Source organism: Pempheris klunzingeri, chromosome 14, assembly GCF_042242105.1.
Source record: "Pempheris klunzingeri isolate RE-2024b chromosome 14, fPemKlu1.hap1, whole genome shotgun sequence".
NCBI classification, from domain to species: Eukaryota; Metazoa; Chordata; class Actinopteri; order Acropomatiformes; family Pempheridae; genus Pempheris; species Pempheris klunzingeri.
In genome coordinates this window covers 9,308,809-9,329,982 of record NC_092025.1, presented here as the reverse complement: position 1 = coordinate 9,329,982, position 21,174 = coordinate 9,308,809, and the positions used below count along the sequence as shown (strand labels likewise).

At 43.4% G+C, this 21,174-nt stretch overlaps 1 protein-coding gene across 1 annotated transcript in view; it reads right to left on the bottom strand.

Annotated features, from left to right (window-relative positions):
• Positions 1-5,493: 5,493 nt before the first annotated feature.
• Positions 5,494-21,174, bottom strand: part of LOC139212848 (cell adhesion molecule DSCAML1-like) — a 50,246-nt gene continuing 34,565 nt past the window's right edge. Inside the window, exons 9-33 of the mRNA XM_070843401.1 lie at positions 20,477-20,761; positions 20,180-20,299; positions 19,878-20,054; positions 19,130-19,329; positions 18,904-19,000; positions 18,594-18,722; positions 18,340-18,507; positions 18,141-18,211; positions 17,010-17,250; positions 15,766-15,951; positions 14,946-15,101; positions 13,004-13,143; positions 10,774-10,927; positions 10,083-10,200; positions 9,783-9,946; positions 9,564-9,662; positions 9,039-9,227; positions 8,088-8,375; positions 7,823-7,978; positions 7,656-7,686; positions 7,411-7,529; positions 7,137-7,289; positions 6,775-6,975; positions 6,149-6,460; positions 5,494-5,927 (exon numbers count right to left, since the gene is read on the bottom strand). Coding sequence (XP_070699502.1) covers positions 5,494-5,927; positions 6,149-6,460; positions 6,775-6,975; positions 7,137-7,289; positions 7,411-7,529; positions 7,656-7,686; positions 7,823-7,978; positions 8,088-8,375; positions 9,039-9,227; positions 9,564-9,662; positions 9,783-9,946; positions 10,083-10,200; positions 10,774-10,927; positions 13,004-13,143; positions 14,946-15,101; positions 15,766-15,951; positions 17,010-17,250; positions 18,141-18,211; positions 18,340-18,507; positions 18,594-18,722; positions 18,904-19,000; positions 19,130-19,329; positions 19,878-20,054; positions 20,180-20,299; positions 20,477-20,761 — 4,388 coding nt within the window. The remainder of the gene's footprint in view (positions 5,928-6,148; positions 6,461-6,774; positions 6,976-7,136; positions 7,290-7,410; positions 7,530-7,655; positions 7,687-7,822; positions 7,979-8,087; positions 8,376-9,038; positions 9,228-9,563; positions 9,663-9,782; positions 9,947-10,082; positions 10,201-10,773; positions 10,928-13,003; positions 13,144-14,945; positions 15,102-15,765; positions 15,952-17,009; positions 17,251-18,140; positions 18,212-18,339; positions 18,508-18,593; positions 18,723-18,903; positions 19,001-19,129; positions 19,330-19,877; positions 20,055-20,179; positions 20,300-20,476; positions 20,762-21,174) is intronic.

The window sequence follows — 21,174 nt, the reverse complement described above, 5'->3', positions numbered from 1 at the left end:
AGCAAAAAGTGAGTGCATACTACTCTATAATGGTTGTTTATTTGTATGTTGGGGAACACCACCCTTTAGTCGATGGTAGAAAACATTTCTAGTGTGTATTTCAATGATTGAAAGTCCATTTTTACAATTTTTGTGAATGGTTCAAGGCCACTTAAGTTTAGTGCATGATTTAAAAAAAACACACCAAGGGAGAAGGATGAAAGCCTCTTCCTGTTTTAAAACATAAAATTAGTACGAGAACAAAACAAATACTAAAGCGAAATAGCTGAAACGTGAAAGTTTATGTACTGTGCACCAAGAGCAAACCATGGAATTTGTCTGACTGAGAAAAGTGTTTGAAGATGAAGGCCTTATGTGAACTGTATAATAGTTAATAAATTAAATCTTGTAAAATTGTCCCCAGCGTTCATGTGGTGCCTGTGTTTGTGTCTCTCACTGAGCCTTTTATAATTGCCTCCATCAAATGTCGCAATTTCTGAACCTCAAGTCTGAAATGATATTGGAAATTCATTGTTAAAAGTGCATTTTCCGATCAAAGTTTTACAAAGCCACACAATAGCAGTTAGATTAACATTGTCACAGCAACGGGGCTGAGGGAGTTAAGAACGCAAAACACATAATTTTGTTGGTTACATTTTTCAGTATTATGTGAAAATCGAGGAGAGGGCTTATGACAGTTTTTTGAAAAGCCTCATTGCACCCTGCTGTCATCTGACAAAACATTACACAGACTATTATTATCCACATTTTTGTACGTGGAGTGTGGTTTGAAATATTTATCTGTCTGACACACACTGTATGAATACACACAACACAGCATGAATACACACCACCACCACCACCCCCCACACACACATAATCGGGGTCAAAGCTAAATCTGTGTGAAGCTCACTTTTTAACCCAACCGTCCATGACACATCCTTTCAATAAACAAGCTTAATTCTACACAACAGGATTCTGCTGTAGTAACTAGGAGCTGTAGTATTTAGCCACTGGTGCAGGTGACTCTGAAAAACATCAATTATTCACAGCATATCCGTCATGAGTGACTGCACTCTTTTGGTACAACACTTTCGTCACAGTATCTATTAACCTGTGCGCAGGGGCTGGACATTACAATGTGATAATGCCATCTTGTGGCTGCACAGCTGTAGAGCAAGAACAAGAGGCCGTGCTTGGATTCATCATCTTCTGTCTCCACCTCACCTCAAAGTCTAACACATTGTCAGGGTGCTGCTGATCTATTGAGTGCTCACTCCCTGTATGTTTATACACACTGTGCTAGACATTCTCTTTTTTTATTACAGACATATTTTCTGCATATTTTAACACATGAAATAGCACCTCTGGCTAAATCCTCGATAATTATTGATATCATTAACAACTGAAATGTGTCTTTCGTACATTCTTGGTATTCTGCAAATAAGGTCATTCAGAGGAACGTGGTTCTAGCATTAGATTTCATTTATATATGATATAATTTATGTAATTGTTTTTCAGTTCAGTGTTGTTCTGATGGTGGGTTTTGTGAGAAAGGTGGCATTGAGGACAGGCTGAGATGATATGTGGGATGTTTCCTAATTAGATGCAACACATTTGACTGAATGAGGCATATGATATGGTGTACTTGAGTTTAACTGTAGCTTATTAGACTTCTCATTGATATTGTCACACGAGTAGGAGAAGAGTAAGAGAGCACATAGTCAGTTACTGATATGAATGTGCTCTCCTCTGTGAGTTATATGCTGTTCAGTATTGTCATTCATGTCAGTTGTGTTCAGTGTATGACCTGATTAAACTCTGTGTTTGTTGTGTATGCTCTCCTGTAGACCATGCATGCATTATTACTGCTATGCATGAACTATTTAGTCTCACCTACAGCTGGTTCTGCTCAGCCCTGGATGTTGAAATAGTTTAAAGTCCCAAAATCTACATGAACCTGTCTCATCTTTGAGGTCTGCTGTCAAAACAAGGCCGACTTCACAGCATACACAGTCACATATGGACTATAGGCCCACAGTATTTCTGATAACTAAATGTGTAGGTATTTAAGTAAGTTCCCCAAACCTAATGAAATTTTAATTTATATCTATATCTAATAAGTAGTAGTAGATACTGTTCTTACTTGTTAATTAGAATAACTGTTACTTTTACTTTTAATTACAGTGAAAATTATCTTTACTTTCCCAGATCACAACCCCCTTATTCCTTGACTCCACATCTTGTACCTGTGTGTATTGGTACTGCACTGGTAAACCAAATTACAACTTAAATTGGGAAGAATTACACTGCATGTTTTGGACCTTACATACGGTAAGTGCATGTAATTTTGCACCTACAGTATGTATGGCAGTCTGTAGAGGCATTTACTGTATTTCCAAAGGGGCAGTTCACCAATTTTACACATGAAGTTCAATTTACCTGTGAGGAGGAGTATTTTCCTGCTGTGAAACCAGTTGTATAATGTCTTCTGCGGCTCTGGAGGAGAAAATAACCCAGATGATGTCATTGTGATTATTTTAGTTTGCGCTACAGACCTATATAACAGAAAGTCTGCATTACAAACTGGCGGTGTGGAGTTTTTAAGAGATGGCAGAGAGGGTCTATGGATAATGCTGTCAAGTTGCATTATGAGAAGTGTGGGATCCAAGGTTTTGGGGCCTTGACCAGCGACTGCAACTCAGGATATCTGCTTCTGCTTCACTTTTGACCACTCTCTTTAAAATCTGCTCCTCAAAAGCCTCCCAAACATTATGGAAGTAAAATTCTAAATCTAGGTATCAACACCAAATAACTGTAATGTTTCCATACTTTAGTGTTGGTTTTGGTTTAATATAACCTTGTCACAGGTTGGTTTAATGCTTCAGTGTCAGTTCAAAAATGTTCAGATACGCAAACAAACCTGTTGAGAATGACAGAAGCCGTGACGTATGAAAGATAGCTTTATTGCACAAGGTGTTAGAATGATCTTTTTAGTTTTTGCTTTCTTTTCATAGAAAATGTACTTTTGAACACAAGCAATTGCTATAACAAGCAACTCAAACAAATGTTTGGGATACCCTCAACATTTTTTTTGTTTTGTTTTTGATTTTAATACATTTTTTCCTTCAATTTTTCCCTTTTAGCAAGCATGCAATGATTTTTTGAGGATGAACAAAATACAAAATAATGATAATAAAAAAAGTAAATAGGACAAATGACAACATCAAAAGACCTTTAAAAAAGAATAAAAATTCAACAAATTAGTATCAAAAACATAAAGGGAAAGAAAAATGTTTTTGCCCATTTCAGAAGTAAAATATTTTATTTTTGATACTATTTCAATTTTGAAATTGGGGCATTCAACCCTGATGTGTCCCCTGATTTATTCTGACGAAAATAGCTCTTCATACAAAACTGTGTTTATGTACAAGACTTAATCTATAAACAACACTGACAAAGGTAGAGATGATGGATCTAGTATGTTTAGGGTGGTGAATTTTTACCTTAATTTATCTGAACGGGGGAAAAGGATGGGAGTCTGAATGCTTCAGGTTTACAGACCGACTCCAGTCCAGTATATACACAACAGTAGTTTGTGTGACCAAAAGAGCTACGAGTCCCTGATTTCACTTGGCTGAACTGATTTTAGCCACAGGCCACATACCTTAGTACTGTTTGGCCCCTGGAACCGAACTTTTGACAAATAAATCGAAATGATAAACCAAATAAACCGAAATCAACAGACCGACAGATACCCCCTCCCCTAAACAAACTAACAAACAAAGCAAATGGACAAAGAAATATAAAGATGCTTCAAAAAGACATTCCAATAGGTTCTTGTGTGAATGTACATTAGAGCAAAATGGAGGGGTGTGGAGATAAAGAAAGTGGGACATGTACAGTATTTCAGACAGGGCAACAACAAAGATATCAATTGAGTGAACATTATATTATTTTCAAAACTGAACTCCCTGACATATAACATCGCTCAACATTATATTATTTTACTTCATTCACATCATGACTGGGATTCTTTCAGCTAGTTATACATTTCTTTAAAGAGCAACGATGGGCTGAGTGACACCACGGCTGGCTGAGAGGTCGGCAGGATGTGTCCTTCTGTCTGCGGCTGAAGCCTTGATGCTGTAACCATTTTACAGCAGCACTCCTCCACACATACAACTTACTTGTGGATCCTCTGTGACACTGATTTGGTTTCTAAATGTTATTGTATTCACCACTCAGGCTCACGACAAGCTTAACGACGTCAAAGATCCTCATGAGCAGACTTAAACAATATTACACAAGGCTTCCTGCCATGATTGTTTCCACACTCAGTATATATACTCAATATAACTGTAGAATTGTTATAACTGTTCACCCAGCCAGCCTGCCTTTTCAGCAACTGAAACAAAAACTAAGTAGTCTATCTTGCTTTTCCCATCTCAAAATGGGGCTTGATGAGGGCCACTCTGTCCATACAGGTGCGAAACACTCTTCTCTTAGTCGGTCTACATACAGAAACATACAGAACATCCCGTATATATACTAAACTTTTTCCTTCTTTCGTCCAACCTTTTTTAAATTTCTCTTTTTTAAATTTCATGATTGAGCGATTGTCTCATTCTTGAATTTGACATTAACATTAAATTGCTGTATATACTACTACACTATTGTAGTACATACAATTTATACTTTGTCATAATTTCACTTAAATGTCAATAATATACCTACATAGAAATATATATGTAAATTCTTTATAATACCAAATATTCTCTATTTGCAATGTGAGAAATTATAGCTGGTTCGTTTGAGTTGTCATGATTTGTTTAAAAAGTTCGACACTGTTCAGCTGGAGAGAGATGTGTGGAGAACATTAGTGTGATAGAAATGTTATCCTCCTTGGAAGTGAACCTGAATGATTTCTTTTGGAATCACTGTTAAGAGAGAAATCTGCCAATAGCTATTTGGGACTTGAAGAGACACATAGAGGGTGAACGATACAGTAAGAATAGGGGAACTTAAATGGAAGTCCTGCAAATTGACAATAATACTCAAACTATGAAGGACCGTATGTGTGCGCGTATGAGAGACAGGATGGCCACACAGCTTCATACTGGCTATCGTAGTCTTCATCATCATAAACACAGAGCTTTTAGCTCCTCAATTATAGTCAATATTTCCAAATGACCATAGAATCGCTTCCTGGTTTTTTTGCTGTGCAAGTCCCGCGAGGACTGAGCGGAGCTGAGCACCAGCCGGCTGGAACTGTTAGTTGGAGTTAGTAATTCTTTTATAGAGTCCCAGGTGAACATGAAGAGTAGGGTTAGCTGGGCCTCTGTCTGGGAGAACACCTATCCCGAGGAAAATTAGACAGAACGCTGGGCAGTTCACCGTTAGTTGGGTTTAAAGAAAGATGGTTGCATGCCCTTTCTGGCCCAGACTGAAGAGCACCAGAGCGGGGCTGGCTGAGGAGTGGGACAGCAATGCAAGTCTGTGCAAGAGAATGGACTACACTAGTGTGTATGACTTGGAGTAGGCCCCCACACTCTGTTTCTGCAGTCTCCCCAGTGCAGAGGAGCTGCTCTCTAGCAGCGAGTCTCTGGAGCCCCCCACCTTGTTACTGTTGGTGGGGTTGCTGCTCGTGCTGGAAGTGGAAGCTGTTGCTGCAGTGTTGGAGCTGGGCATGGTGAGAGTCCTCTGGGGCAAGGTGGCAGTGCCTGAGCTCGCACCCAAGCTGCCCAGCCCAGAATGGCCCAGGGTCAGGGCCTGCTGCTTGGCAGGGTCTAGAGTCTTGTGACGGCCCTGGGTGTGATACGCCCGCTGCGTCAGGCTGCGGATTGAGGCTTCCCGCGGTGGCACAGCTGGGCACGGGTCATGCAGCTCCCCTTGCTTGCGGAAGAATGGGTCTGTCTTCATGTACAGGGGTAGGTTGCAGAATTCACCTGAGAGAGGAGAGAAGTGTCAGGACACTTTGAATTAAAAAGGCATGTGTGTAATTTCAGATGCATATAAATAAATCTGCCCTGTGTTTTTCCTTTTGAATTGATTTGATTCATTGATACATGTGAATTGAGTGCAAAATGTATTACTTAAGGTGCTAAATCAAAAAAGCAGGTATTCAGGCAGAATTGTCTCTGCACGTCTCTCAACTTTTCACACTTACTTTTGTTGGCGCGGTGGGGAATGGGCACAGCCACATTTTTACCGCGGTCATAGTCCTGCGGTTTGGGTGGCGAGGCAGTGAAGCGGCAGATGCCGGGTTCAGACGGCGTGCTGAGGGAGGTCATGCTGTCTGCCGGGTCATTGGTACCTGTGGTCATTTGGTCTGATGAGCTGTCGGAGATGAAACACTCTGTAATGGTGAACTTGGCATGCTGGAGGTGCTCCTCCAGCTTGGCGTGCTCATAGGCCCTTGCCAGCTCCTCATAAGTGGAGGAGGCGCTCTCTGTCGATACCATGCTGTTGCGACCCTTATCTGAAAAAAAAAAACAACAACCAAATAAATAAATACATTTCTTAATTATTTTCTGCTGCTTTTTCAGAATGTAAAAGTTGTGCTGTGTCAGATAAGAGCTCATGTTAGTTTAGTTACAGTGGCTTCCAGGTGGGTTGACTGATTTTATTATATTCTGTTTATATGCCTCTATAATGAGTTTAAATTTGACCCAAAAAAAACTGAATATGTTTCATTACTTTCACAAAAGAAGTTTCTTTGAAAATGGAAGTTACATAGTAGTAGTAAGAGTAGCAGTGCTACTGTGTTAGCGGTGATGGCCAGGATTCACTCACCTGTGTCTTGCGAGAGGCTGGCGCTGTAGCTGTCGCTCTCAGTGGCGGTGATGCCATGAGAGCCCATCGTCCGCCAGTCTGAGGTCAGAGTTCGTGCCGAGGCCGTCGACTGGCTCTGACTTGGCCTGCTCAGTGTCCACTGGCTGGAATATCTGTTCCTGGAGCTGTGGGCCGATTTTATACTCTTCCTGGATACAGGATCTGAGAAAGGTCACAGTGATCAGAGAATAGCTTTAACACTACATACTAATATCAAGTGGCTAAAGGTGAGATCAAAGTCTGGACTTACCTGCTCAGCCTATTTCATGCATTATCACTGTGAAATGTGCTGCAAAAAAATTTATTTGAAAAGAAAAACTCACTCGTGCCAGGGCGGATGTCTGACATGTCAATCAAAGGTCCTGAATTCTGGATAAGAGCTTGGTGGTGCAGAGATACGCCTGTGCAGAAGTTCTGTGGATTCACTGATTGGCTGAACTCTGTGTCTGTCACTGGCACTGCCGCCTTGTCCTCCCCTGTTGCAGGCAAGAGATGAGGAAATATACCAGTTACAATACAATGATTATGTAATATCAGCTAATAGAAAATGACACTGATAAATGATAGCTTGCGTTGTTGTCAAGTGCAGCCACATGCCTATCTGTTTGATGCCTTCTTTGTCCTCGATGAGCAGCTGAACACGTGGGATGTCAATGTGGAGCCTTGGTCCTTGAGGAGGGCCCTTAACTGGAGTGTCTATACTGCGATTGTTCTTGCTGTACACACACACACACACACACACATGGAAATGTCACATACAGTCAGTGTGATGTCTCTCGTAATATTTTCCAAAAAATAACGAGGTAAAAACTAAAACTATGCCCATTAAAGCCGGCTCGTACCTGATAAGCATCTCAGCGAGGCTCTTAGCATCTATAAGAAGACAATATCTTAATTAGATTATAGTTGGCTCTGAGGATAATCGTTTCATCTTGTCACTCCGTGTTGCATTATTTCATTAAAGACAATAACACTGATCCCCCTCTGAACTCTCTTCTCTTTCTCTCACCTCTAAGTCGTTTAAGCCTCTTCTCCTTGCGTTTCTTGCGGATAATGAAGAGCAATGCAACGCCCAGAGTAACGAGGATGACGGGAGAGCCAATGGAGAACAGCTTTTTCACGTCATCCCCTTCTCCACGAGCTGATTTAATGGGAGGGATTGTACCTGTGTGGGAAAGAAGGAAGGAAGAAAACATTTACTTGAGGAAAATTCTGCACGAGAGGTATAGAAAACAGAAGAGCGACGGACAGACAGAGACGTAGGGTACACTTACTGCCGTCGTAATCAGTGGTGGCAAACTGGGAGCTCTGGTTGCCACAGCCAGCGCTGTTGCAGGCCTTCATTTTGAGCTCGTACCAGGTGGCCTCGCGCAGCTCGCTGAGGAAGAGCTGAGTGGTAGAGTTGGCCTTAAGGCTCTGCCAGGCCCAGGTGCCTTTGGGCCTGAAGTCCAGCATGAGGTCGGTGATGGGGCAGCCGCCGCTTGTCCAGCCCTGCAGGTTGAGCCCCGCGTGAGTGGAGTTGATGTGGGTGAGCAACGGCTGATCCTTATTGAACACTGGTTCTGTAGAAAGGAGTAGCGAAGACACGGAGGAGGTCAGAAAGAGGGTGCTAATGTCAATAAAGCAACATGGTATGTGTGTATTTATTTGTGATCTATTGATGAGGAGGATGGTTCTGTTTTTCAAATGGTAGGATTCAGTTCATGATATTTTTCCCTAAATACAAGGTCTTACTCAGTGAAGATTTTCATCATTATAATACTCCAGACATAAGAACATTGAGGACAACATGTCAGTGTGCCATCGTATTGAGTCGGAACATTTCCATGTGGATGTTTTATCTAATTTTATATGATAGCAACATTCTGGAGCCATTTTATGTCTTTCTGTCCTATTTATTAGGGAAATGTTTTTTAGGCATAGGGGAAAGTTTGAATGAATTTAGGATTACGTACATAAACAAGCAACAAATTCCACATAAAGGATTCTTTTGCACAAACATTTATACATATTTTCATTGCCCATGAACTGAGACGCACATAAAACAAACATTAAATAGGATGGAAAGCAAACAAAGCCACATGTAAGATTTTTCAAATTCAGCAAAGATTTAGATGTGGTCCTAATACATCTGAAATAAGATATTAGTGAATGTAGGTGTATTCTGTTTTGAGGTGTTTTCACACCATTTTCACACATGTCCAAAACACGTTTCCTGGCCTCACCTCTTCCGTGTGTTTTAGCCTCAATGATCTCACTGATGCGCCCTGAACCCACGCTGTTCTTGGCGGCCAACTTGACCTTGTACCAGGTTCCACAACGCAGATTGTCCAGCCTGAAGGAGCGTTCACTGGAGCTGATGAACACATCCCTCCATTCCTCTGTGTTGTCCACAGAATACTGCAGCACAAATCCTGCAGAATCGCACAGCTTTATGTCAAATGCAAGTAATTCAGAACAACTGGGTCCTACTGTAAATCCAAGAAATTTAAGACTGAGGGGAGCCTTGCTGCTGCTGCTGCTGCTGCTGCTACATCTGTTGGACACCAGGGGGCACAACTGGCTGCAATCAGTTCGAGTTTGACTGCTTTTACCCAGAAACATTGTTTATACTGTTGTTATGTGCAGCATTAGTACACACTGAAAAAAATCTAAATCAGCTAGAAGGTTGAGGTTATATTTTAATATATTTTCAGCTGTAAGGTGGGCATGTGTCTCTCTGGTGACAGAAAGTCTTGTCAGGAGCTTACCTCTGATGGAGCTTCCCCCATTGTCTCCAGGGATCCAAGCCAGGGTGATGGAGGAGGTGGAGGTAGTAGAGACGGTCAGACGAGGCTGGTCAGGAGGGACTAGATATATCCACAAAAACAGTGACTCAACAACAGAGCAGATCCCAAAGCAAACACTTCCTCCGTTGGCCAGTTCCACTCAAATACATCCTTAGTTTTACATCCTTAGTTTCTTCTTACCTTGCACCACCAGGTTGACTATAATGGTGTCAAAGCCCAGAGTGTTTGTGGCCGTACAGGTGTAGTACCCAGAATCCTCTGCTTTTACTGAACGTAGCACCAGTGTACCGTTGGATAAGATTTGCCGTTGGCTGTCAGCTGTCACTGGAATGGCGGAGTCCTCACTGACAAAGTACAGACATGTTACAGATGTTAATCTCTGCCCAGAGTAAGCTGAGTTATTTTTTCTCTCACGAGTGGCAGCATCTGTCTGGGTTAGTCATGATGCTGACACATAAGTGGTATATGATGTGCTCTGACCTGTCTTTGGTCCATTTAATTGTGGGAGCGGGTTCTCCCACTGAGCTGCAGGGCAGTCGCACTTCCTTCATCCAGGGTGTGGTCACCGTGCCCCCAAAGGACAGGATCTTAGCGGGGACTGCACACAGAAAAAATAAAGGGATTTAACTGAATTTCTGACGTGTACTCTAACATACAGCTGATGATAGATACACCACGGACAAAAAAAAAAGATGCCTTTCTTCGTACTTTCTGCCCGTCCCTGTGGTTTGCTGAATGAGTGGCCCAGTTAGCCTGAGGAGAAAGGCCTTTACTCACTGCCAAGGGAATAAAAAGTCGTGGCGTGGTGTGTTAATGTAGTCCCTCCTCTAACCTCTTCCTTTCAGTCTATCTTTTCTCCATAGATCCTCCCCTCTATTGATTTTTACACGCTACCTCTCTCCCCACGGGTCATTTTACTAGATAGGCCCTGTTCATCACCACATAATTAACAACAGCATTTCTTGCAGCATAGCCGCCACTCAATCAATACTACAGCTGTCAATCAATAATGGAGCAGACAGAGAGAGGAGGGGAGAGAGGGATGGAAGTGATCTGTGCACAGGAGATCATGTTGCCGTTTCATAGCCATCTTCAGAGTGCGCTCCCTCATAACCTTTACAGAAGTCTCTTTACCCTTCTCCCCCACTACAGGCTGGCCTGGAGGACCCACCTTTCCCAGCAGGTTCCACTGTGACCTTTGAGCTGATGTTGCCTCGGCCAGCAGTTGTCACGGCTGCAGCCCAGATGTGGTATTGTTTACCGCGGGAAAGGTGCGTGATACGGTAGAAGAGCATCTCCGGGTTGGCCTCGTACTCGCTGGGCGCCTGGGACAGAGGGCACGCAATGTCATGTTAGCAAGCTATGATAACACGGTGACACGACAGGCTTGGTGGCAGCACTAGAAACACTACCAGCGTTACAGGTTATACATCTCAAATGTTTATTGAAATACAAAACCAAGACCCTGAAACTGAAGCAGCAGCATTAATCAATACCTGTGTTTTTTCTTCTTCTGTGAGAAAGGAATATGGTAAGACAATTGTTTGTAAAGAAGTTTTACTTTTTTAAGAGAGAAAGGCTCACAGGTAGACATCAGTGAAAAGAGGGGAAAGTTTCTTGTATTCTTGTAAGATTTTCATTATGTATTATATTAACACAGAACACCTTATAAATGCTGTATATTCCCAACTGCTTTTCTGTTTTTTTCCCTTATAATCATTGATATTGTATAATTATTTTTTTACACAATAAAGTCTTTTTAGAGTGAATTTTTGCTGTCTTTGGTCAACCTTAAACATTGCATGTGTAACTTTGATATGCATTCATATTCTTTTGTAGCCTTACTGCTTCATTTGAATTTAAGCCTCCACCTCTACTGTTCGTTCGTGTAGATTGCACTGTGAACACTGTGATTTGAACAACTGTACGTGTCACTCAGATGAATGCTGTCACCTAGAAAGAAAGGATTTTGACTGTCTTGAGTGAGACAATGTTAAAGGTAAATTGTTAATTTATAAATTTCTTTACCTTAGACACACAAGTGGCGGCCTTTTGCAGAATAAATATTATGTATTGTGCTACATTGTATAAACATGCGGAGTGCATTCCTTGGTTTAAGAGTTGTAGCTCTGTTTATGAACTATCAAAATTAAACATCAGGCAGTTGAATATTTGAGAAAAACCCAGAGGAGTAAATTAAATTAGAAAATGCATCAAGATTGAGTGCATGGATTATTTGGAATGAGACTGTGTATTCACTGAAAAATCAAATTTTAGGCCTCAATTCTGGATTAAATTGTGTGTTCCTGTGGATTTTCTACAAACACATCTTTGAGAAGATATTCACACACACACACACACCTGCAGGCACGGAAAGACACACACGCCAACGTGCGCACAAAAACGATGTTTTCTCTCAAGACGATCCTCTGTTCTATCTCTTTAATCTGTTCATCTCTCAGTGTTCATCTTCAGTTCCTTCACCATTTGCTTTTCCCTCTTTTCCTCTATCCCTCTCTGTCTAGCTCAGTGAAGAGGAGAGGATGGAGGGACAGAGGGAGGGAGGAGGGAGGATGGATGTGTGTGTGTGTGTGTGTGTGTGTGTAGGGGGTGCGTTCGAAAAATTCCTCCAGCGTAGCAGCGGTGTTGTGGTGATCCAGGGAGTGATACAGGGAGATAATGAAAAGACGGACAAAAGCACTCTCATCTCAATGTGACTGATACCCTCCTCTGCTCCTCCCTTCCTCCCAGCCTGTCTCTCATTCTCTCCCCCTCTGCCTCTCCCCTCATCTCTCTCTTTTTCTCTCATTTCCCCTCGGCCTCTCCCTACCTCTAATGGTGTTTCTCTTTCTCTCTCTCAACCTCCTTTCCCCCTCCCTTCCTCTCTTTCTCCTCCCTGCCCGTGCTCATTTACATGGCACTCATGCACGGAGAGGGAGGAGTATTTGTGAATAATAAGAAAGTGAGATTCTAGTCTGATATCAGATTTCACTGTGTGTTGGTATTGGTGTGCACATGATCTAACCGCAACTGAAATGCCGCACATGCATGTATAAATAGAAAATGTTGAAATGTGATGTCTGAGTGTGTATGTGTGTTTCTTATGCGGCAGTGTGCATGTGTGAGCTTGTTCACTGCTTCATTTGCATATCTACGTCTCATCACGTTGCCAAGACAACCTCATCTGTTCATCTGGGAGGGCAGGAAATAAAGCGATGGTGCAAATGCAGTGAAACGCAAAGACACACACACGCACACACACACACACATTACACAGGTTCAATTAATAATAGTGGTTACAAATTAATTATTTCCATTGACAGATTTCTATCAAGTTCACAAATTCCCTTGCTGCATTTTCTAATGGCCCCTTATGAGTCACACCCACAGAGGAAACCTACCGGCTGTCCAGACCCAGGACTGGAGCAGTAGATGGTGTACTTGCGGATAACACCGTTTGGTTTGTGAGGAGGCAACCAGGACACAACCACACTACTCGGAGAGGAGGGAACTGCCTTGATGCCAGCCGGTGGTCCGGGAACTATAGAAAAGGCATAAAAAACATCAGCCATCACCAAAGTGGGCATGTGTATATGCATGGGCTTCCATGTGTGTTTTTATGTGTGTGTGTGTGTGACTGTGTGTGTGTGTGTGTGTGTGTGTATGTGTGTGTGTGTGCACATGCTGGGTGTTGGACGCCTATTAAAGTGAGCGGGCTTGTTTGCAGATTGCTAGCCTTATCCTGCGCTAAGCCGCTCTGGGAGGACTTGGAAGAACTCCCTTTGGGTGGACGGCGGTGACATATGTTCAGTCAGACATTGGTCAGCAGTTCTGACTCTGTGACACCCAGCATTCTCTTAACTCTCAAACCCACAAACAGATTAGACAGTAGTGTCTGATCCTCTGCTAGCCACTTCAGCTTGACACTGGACACCACTTAATACCCTTATTACCATCTAAAGGCGTAAGAAGGGTTTAACTTTACAAAAAACACATCAGGACACTGGATGCCATGAAAGGCGAACAATAAGGCTTTTGTCACATTGGTTTTACAGTATAGGGTTCACATTGTCAAGCCTATTCAATCCCCACCATAAATATAACTTGCTCTTGACAGTGGGCCTCTTCTGGGGTCTATAGAAGGTGACAACCACAGTGTAAGACACACCTCTCTAAATCCAACCCCCAGTTCCTCTTTTTCTTTTATGTGAGGCCCCCTCATCGAGTCATTCAACCAGCCTTCGGACTCCTTCATCCCGCACATTACATGAGCGGGGACAAAATCAACATAAACTCAAACAGAATAGATGTAGCGAGGGAGGTTTCAAAAGAGGGAGGCGGGGATGAAAGAATGGTGAGAATGATAGGTGCAGCCCCTGAGGGAGCGATGATGGTGGTGGTGTTGGGGAGGGGCAGAGGAGGCAGTCATCATTATCATAACTGGACCTCCACGTCAAAGTAGGAGTGGTAGTGGGAGGGGGGGAGCGTTAAGTCCCATCTGGTGCCCAAAATCTGCCCAGGACTCCAGACAGACAGACAGACAGACAGAGAGTCTGCTGCACAGCCAGCACGGCCCACGAGATGACGGGGAAGCGAGGAGTGAACACAACCACCTACTTGAATATATTATGCACTACTGTGCCATTCACAGAAGAATGTGCCGCAGTAAAGGGCTAGTACACTCAACCAAATACACAGAAGTCTAGCAGTCTACTTTAACTTGGCTCGGGAAAAAAAAGTCATGGCTATGACATTTCTATAAAATGTCTTTTTTGGACGCCTGATTTGTTTTGTCAGCCAAGAATAGGCTGTGTGATCACCTTCCTATCTTTCCATCTTCAACCCGGCGGCCCCTCCTTCCCCGCCCCTCTATAAAGAGACATGGATCCGCCTGTAATCCCGCCTCCAATGGTGTAAGCACAAAATTAATTCTCCCTAATCCGAGAGGAGTTAATCCCTATGCCTATGGCAAGAGGGCTGGTGGAAAGGCTGATGGCTGACTCCTGGATGCTATATGCTCCGAGAGAGCACCCCTCCTCTCCCCTCAGTGTCTCCCGCCAGCCCTCCCTCAGCCCTGAGCTGTGGACCCAAAGCCTCTTAATTCTCATTAGCACTGCTAATGGAGCTTCCCAGCATAAATGAGCTTTTGTCATGGGTTTGAGATAAAGCCCAGCAATCTTTTATGGATACCCTCTCCCACCTTCCTACCGTTTTTACACTGACCCCATTCACTGTGCAAACACAGTTCATGCATTCTTTTATTTGGATTCTCCTTAAACATACTAACAAATAAGTTGAATGCAGACATCTTTTTGTTTTGAGCTTCTGTGTTTTGATACTCACGATCCTCGCGGGTTTGGATGTACAGGACGTTGCTGCGGACGCCGTCTCCTGCTTGCGTGTAGGCCAGCACCTGAACACTGTAGTTGGTGAACTTCTCCAGGCCGCGCAGCTCCACCTGTTCTCGTGTGGTGGTAATATTCTGCATCTCTCCCCATTCTGAGTTGAACAGGATGGGAAAATTGTTTTACAGAGTACTGTTAGTAATCTAGTGGATGGGGAACACAGACCAATTCTGTTTTTTTACAAATACATTTACATACCACTGACTTGCTTCACTAAATATGTTTTGGAGGAAATGTAATTTCTGCTTGGATTAAAAAGCAGCAGCTATAGGGAGGACGTCTAGGTGGATGGTTGGTTACACAAAGCACAATACCAGGGACCAGTACGTGCATGCTGTGTCCTGCATTTTGTTAGGTTCATAGGTTACTAAAGAATGTGGTTAAGGTTAAGAAAAGATTGCGGTTTTATCTTGCACAACAGTCTTTTCTTAACCTTAACAAAGTGCTTTAGTAGCCTAAACATAAAACTGTTAGTTTGCCATTATCTGGATGCTGTTTCCCATAAAACATATTTGCTGATGCAAATTAGTTGAATATGAGCTTGATTGTTGCGAAACAGGGTTGAACACACGTGGGAGCACAACCACACTCAACTACTAAGACTTAAAGAAACAGACAAGATAAAACAGGAACACGAAGTACTTCATGAGAAGGGTGCGGACACACATTGACACAGTCTAACTCACAGCACTGACAGTGGAGGTACGTGGATGGGAGGGTGGGTTAGGCAAGTTTAGAATGAGATAGGTGATAATTACTCTGCATTGGCCACTGGGCCTGGCCCCCACAGCACCCACCTCCGTCAGGGAAGAGGGACCAAAACACAACGCGGTAGCCTTTCAGCACACCGTGCAGTGTCAGCCGTGGAGGCTCTGCCCATGTAATCACCGCCTCGTCCGACGTCACGGAGATGGCTCGCACGTTCTGTGGAGGCTCACTGGGTACTGGAGAGAGCAAGGGGAGAATGTTAGTGCTGCATGGTCCAAATATATGAAGTTGTTTTAATGATTTCTACTTGCCAAAAATCCCCGGTCATTGCTGTTGCTAAGAAGACCTGACTGATCTAGCATGGCGGCTGAGGCATTGATAATTAATGACTACTCAACACCAACAACCCACAGGCAATCTCTGCTGAAACAAATCAGTCAAATAAGCTCAAATTAGCTCTCAATAGCTCCTTGTTCGGTGCTAGCTTTTAGAGCACAGAGGAGAAAAGGAGAGGAGGTGTAGAGGGGGGTCGGTGGAGAGGAGGAAGAGCACCGAGAGAGAGCTACATGAATAGTAAAACAGCTACACCTTAAGGGGTTAAAATGCAGATGAGGAGGGTGGGGTGAGCTGAGACGTTGAGGATAAAATCTGTGGGAAGACAATGTTCATCTTTAAGGTAATTGCAGTCGTAAGAGCAGCTCCTGGACAATAACCATCACTATCGCTGTTACCATGATCAGGATGTCTATCATTACTGTCCACACAGACAGGGAGAGACTATGTATTTCTGTCTAAATGGTTGGATCAGCAGTGTCAGAAAAATTTAAGACATAAAATGATGTGACGGATGGGCGAGGAGGAAGAGAAGGCAACCAATGGGAGGAAGAGGAAGATAAAGGGGAAGGGAAAAAGGAGGCAGAGTGGGCAGACATTTAGAGAGTAATAGAGTTCCTTGTTCCTCTCTCGCTCTCTACGAGCCTAATGAGGGTGCTAATTAAAGTCTACGGAAGAATGGGGGATGTGCTGCAAATTCATTTCTACAATGTTTTTGAGTGTGTGAGCGTGTGCATGTGTGTCTATGTAAGTATGTTAGCCACGTTAATATGTGTGTCTGACATCCTTGACTCTATTTTCTACTCTTTTTGACAAATCAAAGAGATGTGCTTTATGGATCTTTTAATTTCTGTCTCCCTCATGTCCTCCCACACTCTCCTCTAGTCTAGGAGCCCACTCCCTCAGTCTGCGCTCCTTTTCCTTCATCTTTTCTTCCCTCTATCTCTACGGGCTCTCTTACCATCTTCCAGTGTGGTAGCGTTGATCTCAGTACTGGATGGACCCGTCCCAGCTCTGTTGAAGGCCTGGACGACCACCCCGTACTGGGCAAACTTCTTTAGGTTGTCCAAGGTGTATACTTCACTGTCCCCTGTTGCTTTCATCTCCACTATGCTGTACTGGCCGTTGCTGCCTGGACCGTTTTCTCTGTAACCGATCTGGTAGCCTCGGATCACCCCGTTCTGCAGCTCCTTCTTAGGAGCCTGAAAGAAATACGGCATTAGCAGTTAATATTACCTGTTTAGGTACACTGAAATCACTGTGCAACATTGCAGCTGGGCTATTTTGGAATTTGGCAATAGTGTGTACAGTAACACCAAAAATAAAATACATTGTATGATGTATCCATGGCTAATTTGAGCTATGTTTGCAATACTGTAACGGCCGATTTCACACATTTCGATTTGGTTTCTTTGAATTCTTTGGCCTCCTTTATCAAGAAGTGGCTCAAATTTAACTAATTAAGCAGTTTGTGTATGTGCTCGTCTATGGAATCAGATTTGTTTCAAAAGTTTTTGTGATTTTGCCTTGAGTTAGTTGATTATGATTATGGTAAAACACAGCACAAAGATTTTAGTCAATAAAAAAAAAGAAGCGTAACCAAAAGAGAGAGAGGGCGAGAGAAAAACTACATCCTTGAACAAAATAAGACAGAGTTATTTGTTTTCAAGAGACATTTTTTATTTTGAAGGTTCTAATTTTTTGCTTGAGTTAATTTTTTTTTCTCTCAAATCCATTTATTTTGATTGACTTTTAATAAGTTTTGCTTGAAACTTTTGAAACAAATCTGATTCCATACTCGTCCTACATAAGGCATGACCAATGGCAAAAGCTTAGACATTTGCACCTTCAACCCTTAATTCTTACTTAAAAATATTAATAGATTAATCAATAAGCTTGTCACAATGCAATGTGTTAATAAATCAAACATTTAGGCTCGCCTTAACTTACAGGACATATATTCAGTTTCCAGGTCAGTGTCAGTTTTTTCAGTAAGAGTATTAATATTCAAATGAACTGTTTTGCAGACAGAGGTGTGTTTTAATTGCACAGTTTTACTCTAGTAATCAAAAATCTGCAATGGTGATTTTACCCTCCATGTGACGCGTATGCTCTGAGACGTCATCGGTTGGAGGATTACATCCATCGGCGGCCCATCAGGTGCTGTTGATGGAAGATGACAAATGTAGTGTTATATTCATGGCCCATTTTCATTCACAGTAAAAGTAAAAGCAGACGCACAGAAAAAAACAGTCAAGTGTGATTTTTAGAGAAGAAAAACGGTCACTTACGTGCTTCCTCAGTGCTGATTGTGAGCTCTTTGCTGGGAAGGCTGCGGCCAATCTTGTTGTAGGAGTACATGCGGATGCTGTAAACACAGGCCGGGTGCAGCTCTACAATGTTGGCCTGGTTGTTGGTGGGGGAGATGTTTCTAGTTGTGTACATGTGATCCCAGGAGTCTGTGAAATGAGAAAAAAAAAAAGTAAGACATGAACTATATCTTCAAAAAAAAAAAATCGGACAGGCTCTCTTAAATTTCACCTACCTGACTTGTTCTTGTACTCGATGTCATAGCTGGTGATGATGCTGTTTCCATCGAACCTTTGGATCCAGCGCAGATTCATGCTCCTGTCCTTCACCTCCCTCACTTCCAGTTCAGGTGGATCTGGTGGTTCTGTGTGTGTGTGAGAGGAGGTGTTAGCTTTTCACCAGCAATCTGATCTGACTGAGATCTTTTTCTATAGCTGTCTGTTCACATAACCGCATGCACTGTGTTATGAGGCCTAATGTTAGAATAAATTAAAGAGAGAGAGAGAGAGAGAGAGGGGGATATGTGCAGTATGTGGTAGAGATACCTTGCACAGTGAGTTGGATGAGCCCTCGACCCTCTCCATAGGAGTTGATGGCATGGCAGGAGAAGAAGACAGAATCTCCTCGCTCGGCTGGGTTGAGCTGTGAAAATCGACACAAAACAGACAAAGGTTGCCACAAAATGTATGGAAAATGCACAACGGACAGGAGCAGTAACAGAATTGCTTTGAGGGCTCAGGGCCTGCTGGGTGTTGTATTTCTGTGTCAGACCTTAAGGGTGGAGATGACTTCATCCCCCTTCTTGTTGATGGTGATGGAGTAACGGGGGTTCCTCTCGGCGTCGATGACGGTGTCTCCTCTCTCCCAGCGGATGATGATGGGCTGCTCGCCTCGCGCTGTGCAGTTCAGCTCCTTGGTCTGGCCCTTCCTCGCCATGGTGGTGTTGGGGTGGCTGGTGATCATGGCAGGAACTGAGCAGAATTGCAAACACATGTCAGTGTGACGAATAGTATTATATCGAGTAATGAGACGAGGGAACAGGGATGTGGTATTGGAAGCCAAGGATATATTACAGATGTATAGACATCTCTATTTCTGCACCCTGTTCTCCATTTTCATTTCACGCTTCAAGCCCCGCTGGCCCTCTTACTCTACCTCCTCCCTGTCTGCCTGTTTCTTCTTCTCCTGATTCTTTTCCACCTCCTTCCCTCAGACATAGATTATTGATTTAAGGGGTTCCTGCGGTTTTGTTTTCATTACTAATTCATCAGCCCTTTTCCCCACCAAACATTCAGGAGCACACAGACCAGCAGCCGGAACACATCAGTCAATAGCGAAGATACCCCCAGTTAAGGATACGCGGGACGGAGACAAGGTTTTGTTAGGTTCAGTATGGGCCGAACTAGCCTGGGGCAAAAGTGCCTCATCCCTCCAAGATGCTAAGGTGTGTCTCTTTATACAGTGTCTGAGCAATGAAAGGAAGTGTGTTCAAGCCAAAGAGAGAAGGATTGACACTTACTCTTGACAGTGAGGATCATGCTCTTACTGATGTCTGAGCCCACTCCGTTGGAAGCCTGGCAGAGGTAGTACCCTCGGTCGTCCTCAAGCACATGACGGATGAGCAGAGAGCCGTTTGACATGATCTGGATGCGGCCAGTTAGAGGGACTGGGTGGTACTGCTGAGGGTTTCCTACACCTGTACCACACAAAGTACATGCATATTACTACCTTACATTTTCTAATTCTGTTCCTTTTTTTTAGTCTTGTTAGTGCGATTACTGCAATGTTGTAGATGTTGTCAGGATGATGTGCTGATTTTACCTTTGGCATGTTTCCACATGACTTTTGGAGGTGGGTAACCCTCCACAGAGCAGTTGAGAACTCCAGCTTTGCCGTAGATACAATCCTGATTGTTGGGCTGCACCACAAAACGTGGTGGCACTGAGAAATAAAAAAATGTGATAAACCTGAATACATGAAATCTTGTAGTAAAAGGTAAGAAATGTCAGTCTTCCTAAAATAACATGTACAATTCCAAGCTCCCACTGCACATTAGATATCACTTCTGATCTGACCTAATTCATCATTATGCCATTCTCCCTTTGCTCAATCCCTCACCAGTAACAATCAACTGTCTTTCCCAGCTGACGGTGGCGGCGGCGTTGCTGGCGATGCAGGTGTAGTTTCCGTTGTGTTTCAGTGTCACCTTGGAGATTTGCAGGGAGCTCATGAACTCTTTGGTCTCTATTGCGACGCCAGAGGCGGAGCCTGGCACGATGAGCTGGCCGTCTTTGTGCCAGGTGATGCGTATGGGCATGTCCCCAGATGACACCACACAGGCAATGTACATGAGCTTCCCCACTGAGGTAGAGGGGATATCGAAGGGCTGGATGAGCGGCGGCACTGGGGGAGAGAAGAAGATTGCTGAGAATCAGTGGAATAAAGGCAGCGATGTACGTGGAAGAGTGGCAGTGTGGCCATCTGGAGCAATGCTGAGAGAGAGAGAGAAGGTCATTGGCCAGTGGGCCCCTCTTCTCTTCCCCCCCTTCAGCCCCCATCTCCTGCAGCCCATAATAGCTGCTCTGGTTAGAGTCCAATTGGCAGGAGGAAGTCATTCCGTTGCCATAGCAATGGAGGTTGGGGTGGGGGTACTACAGCTGAGACATCTGGGGGATTTAATCTAGGCTTCATTATTATTCATCTAATTAAATCAGAGACACACTCACATGCAGGCACATGCACGCACCCTTAAACACCTCTGCAGCTGCCCTGCTACCATCGTTACCCCACTCACAGACTACAGCAAATACAGAAAC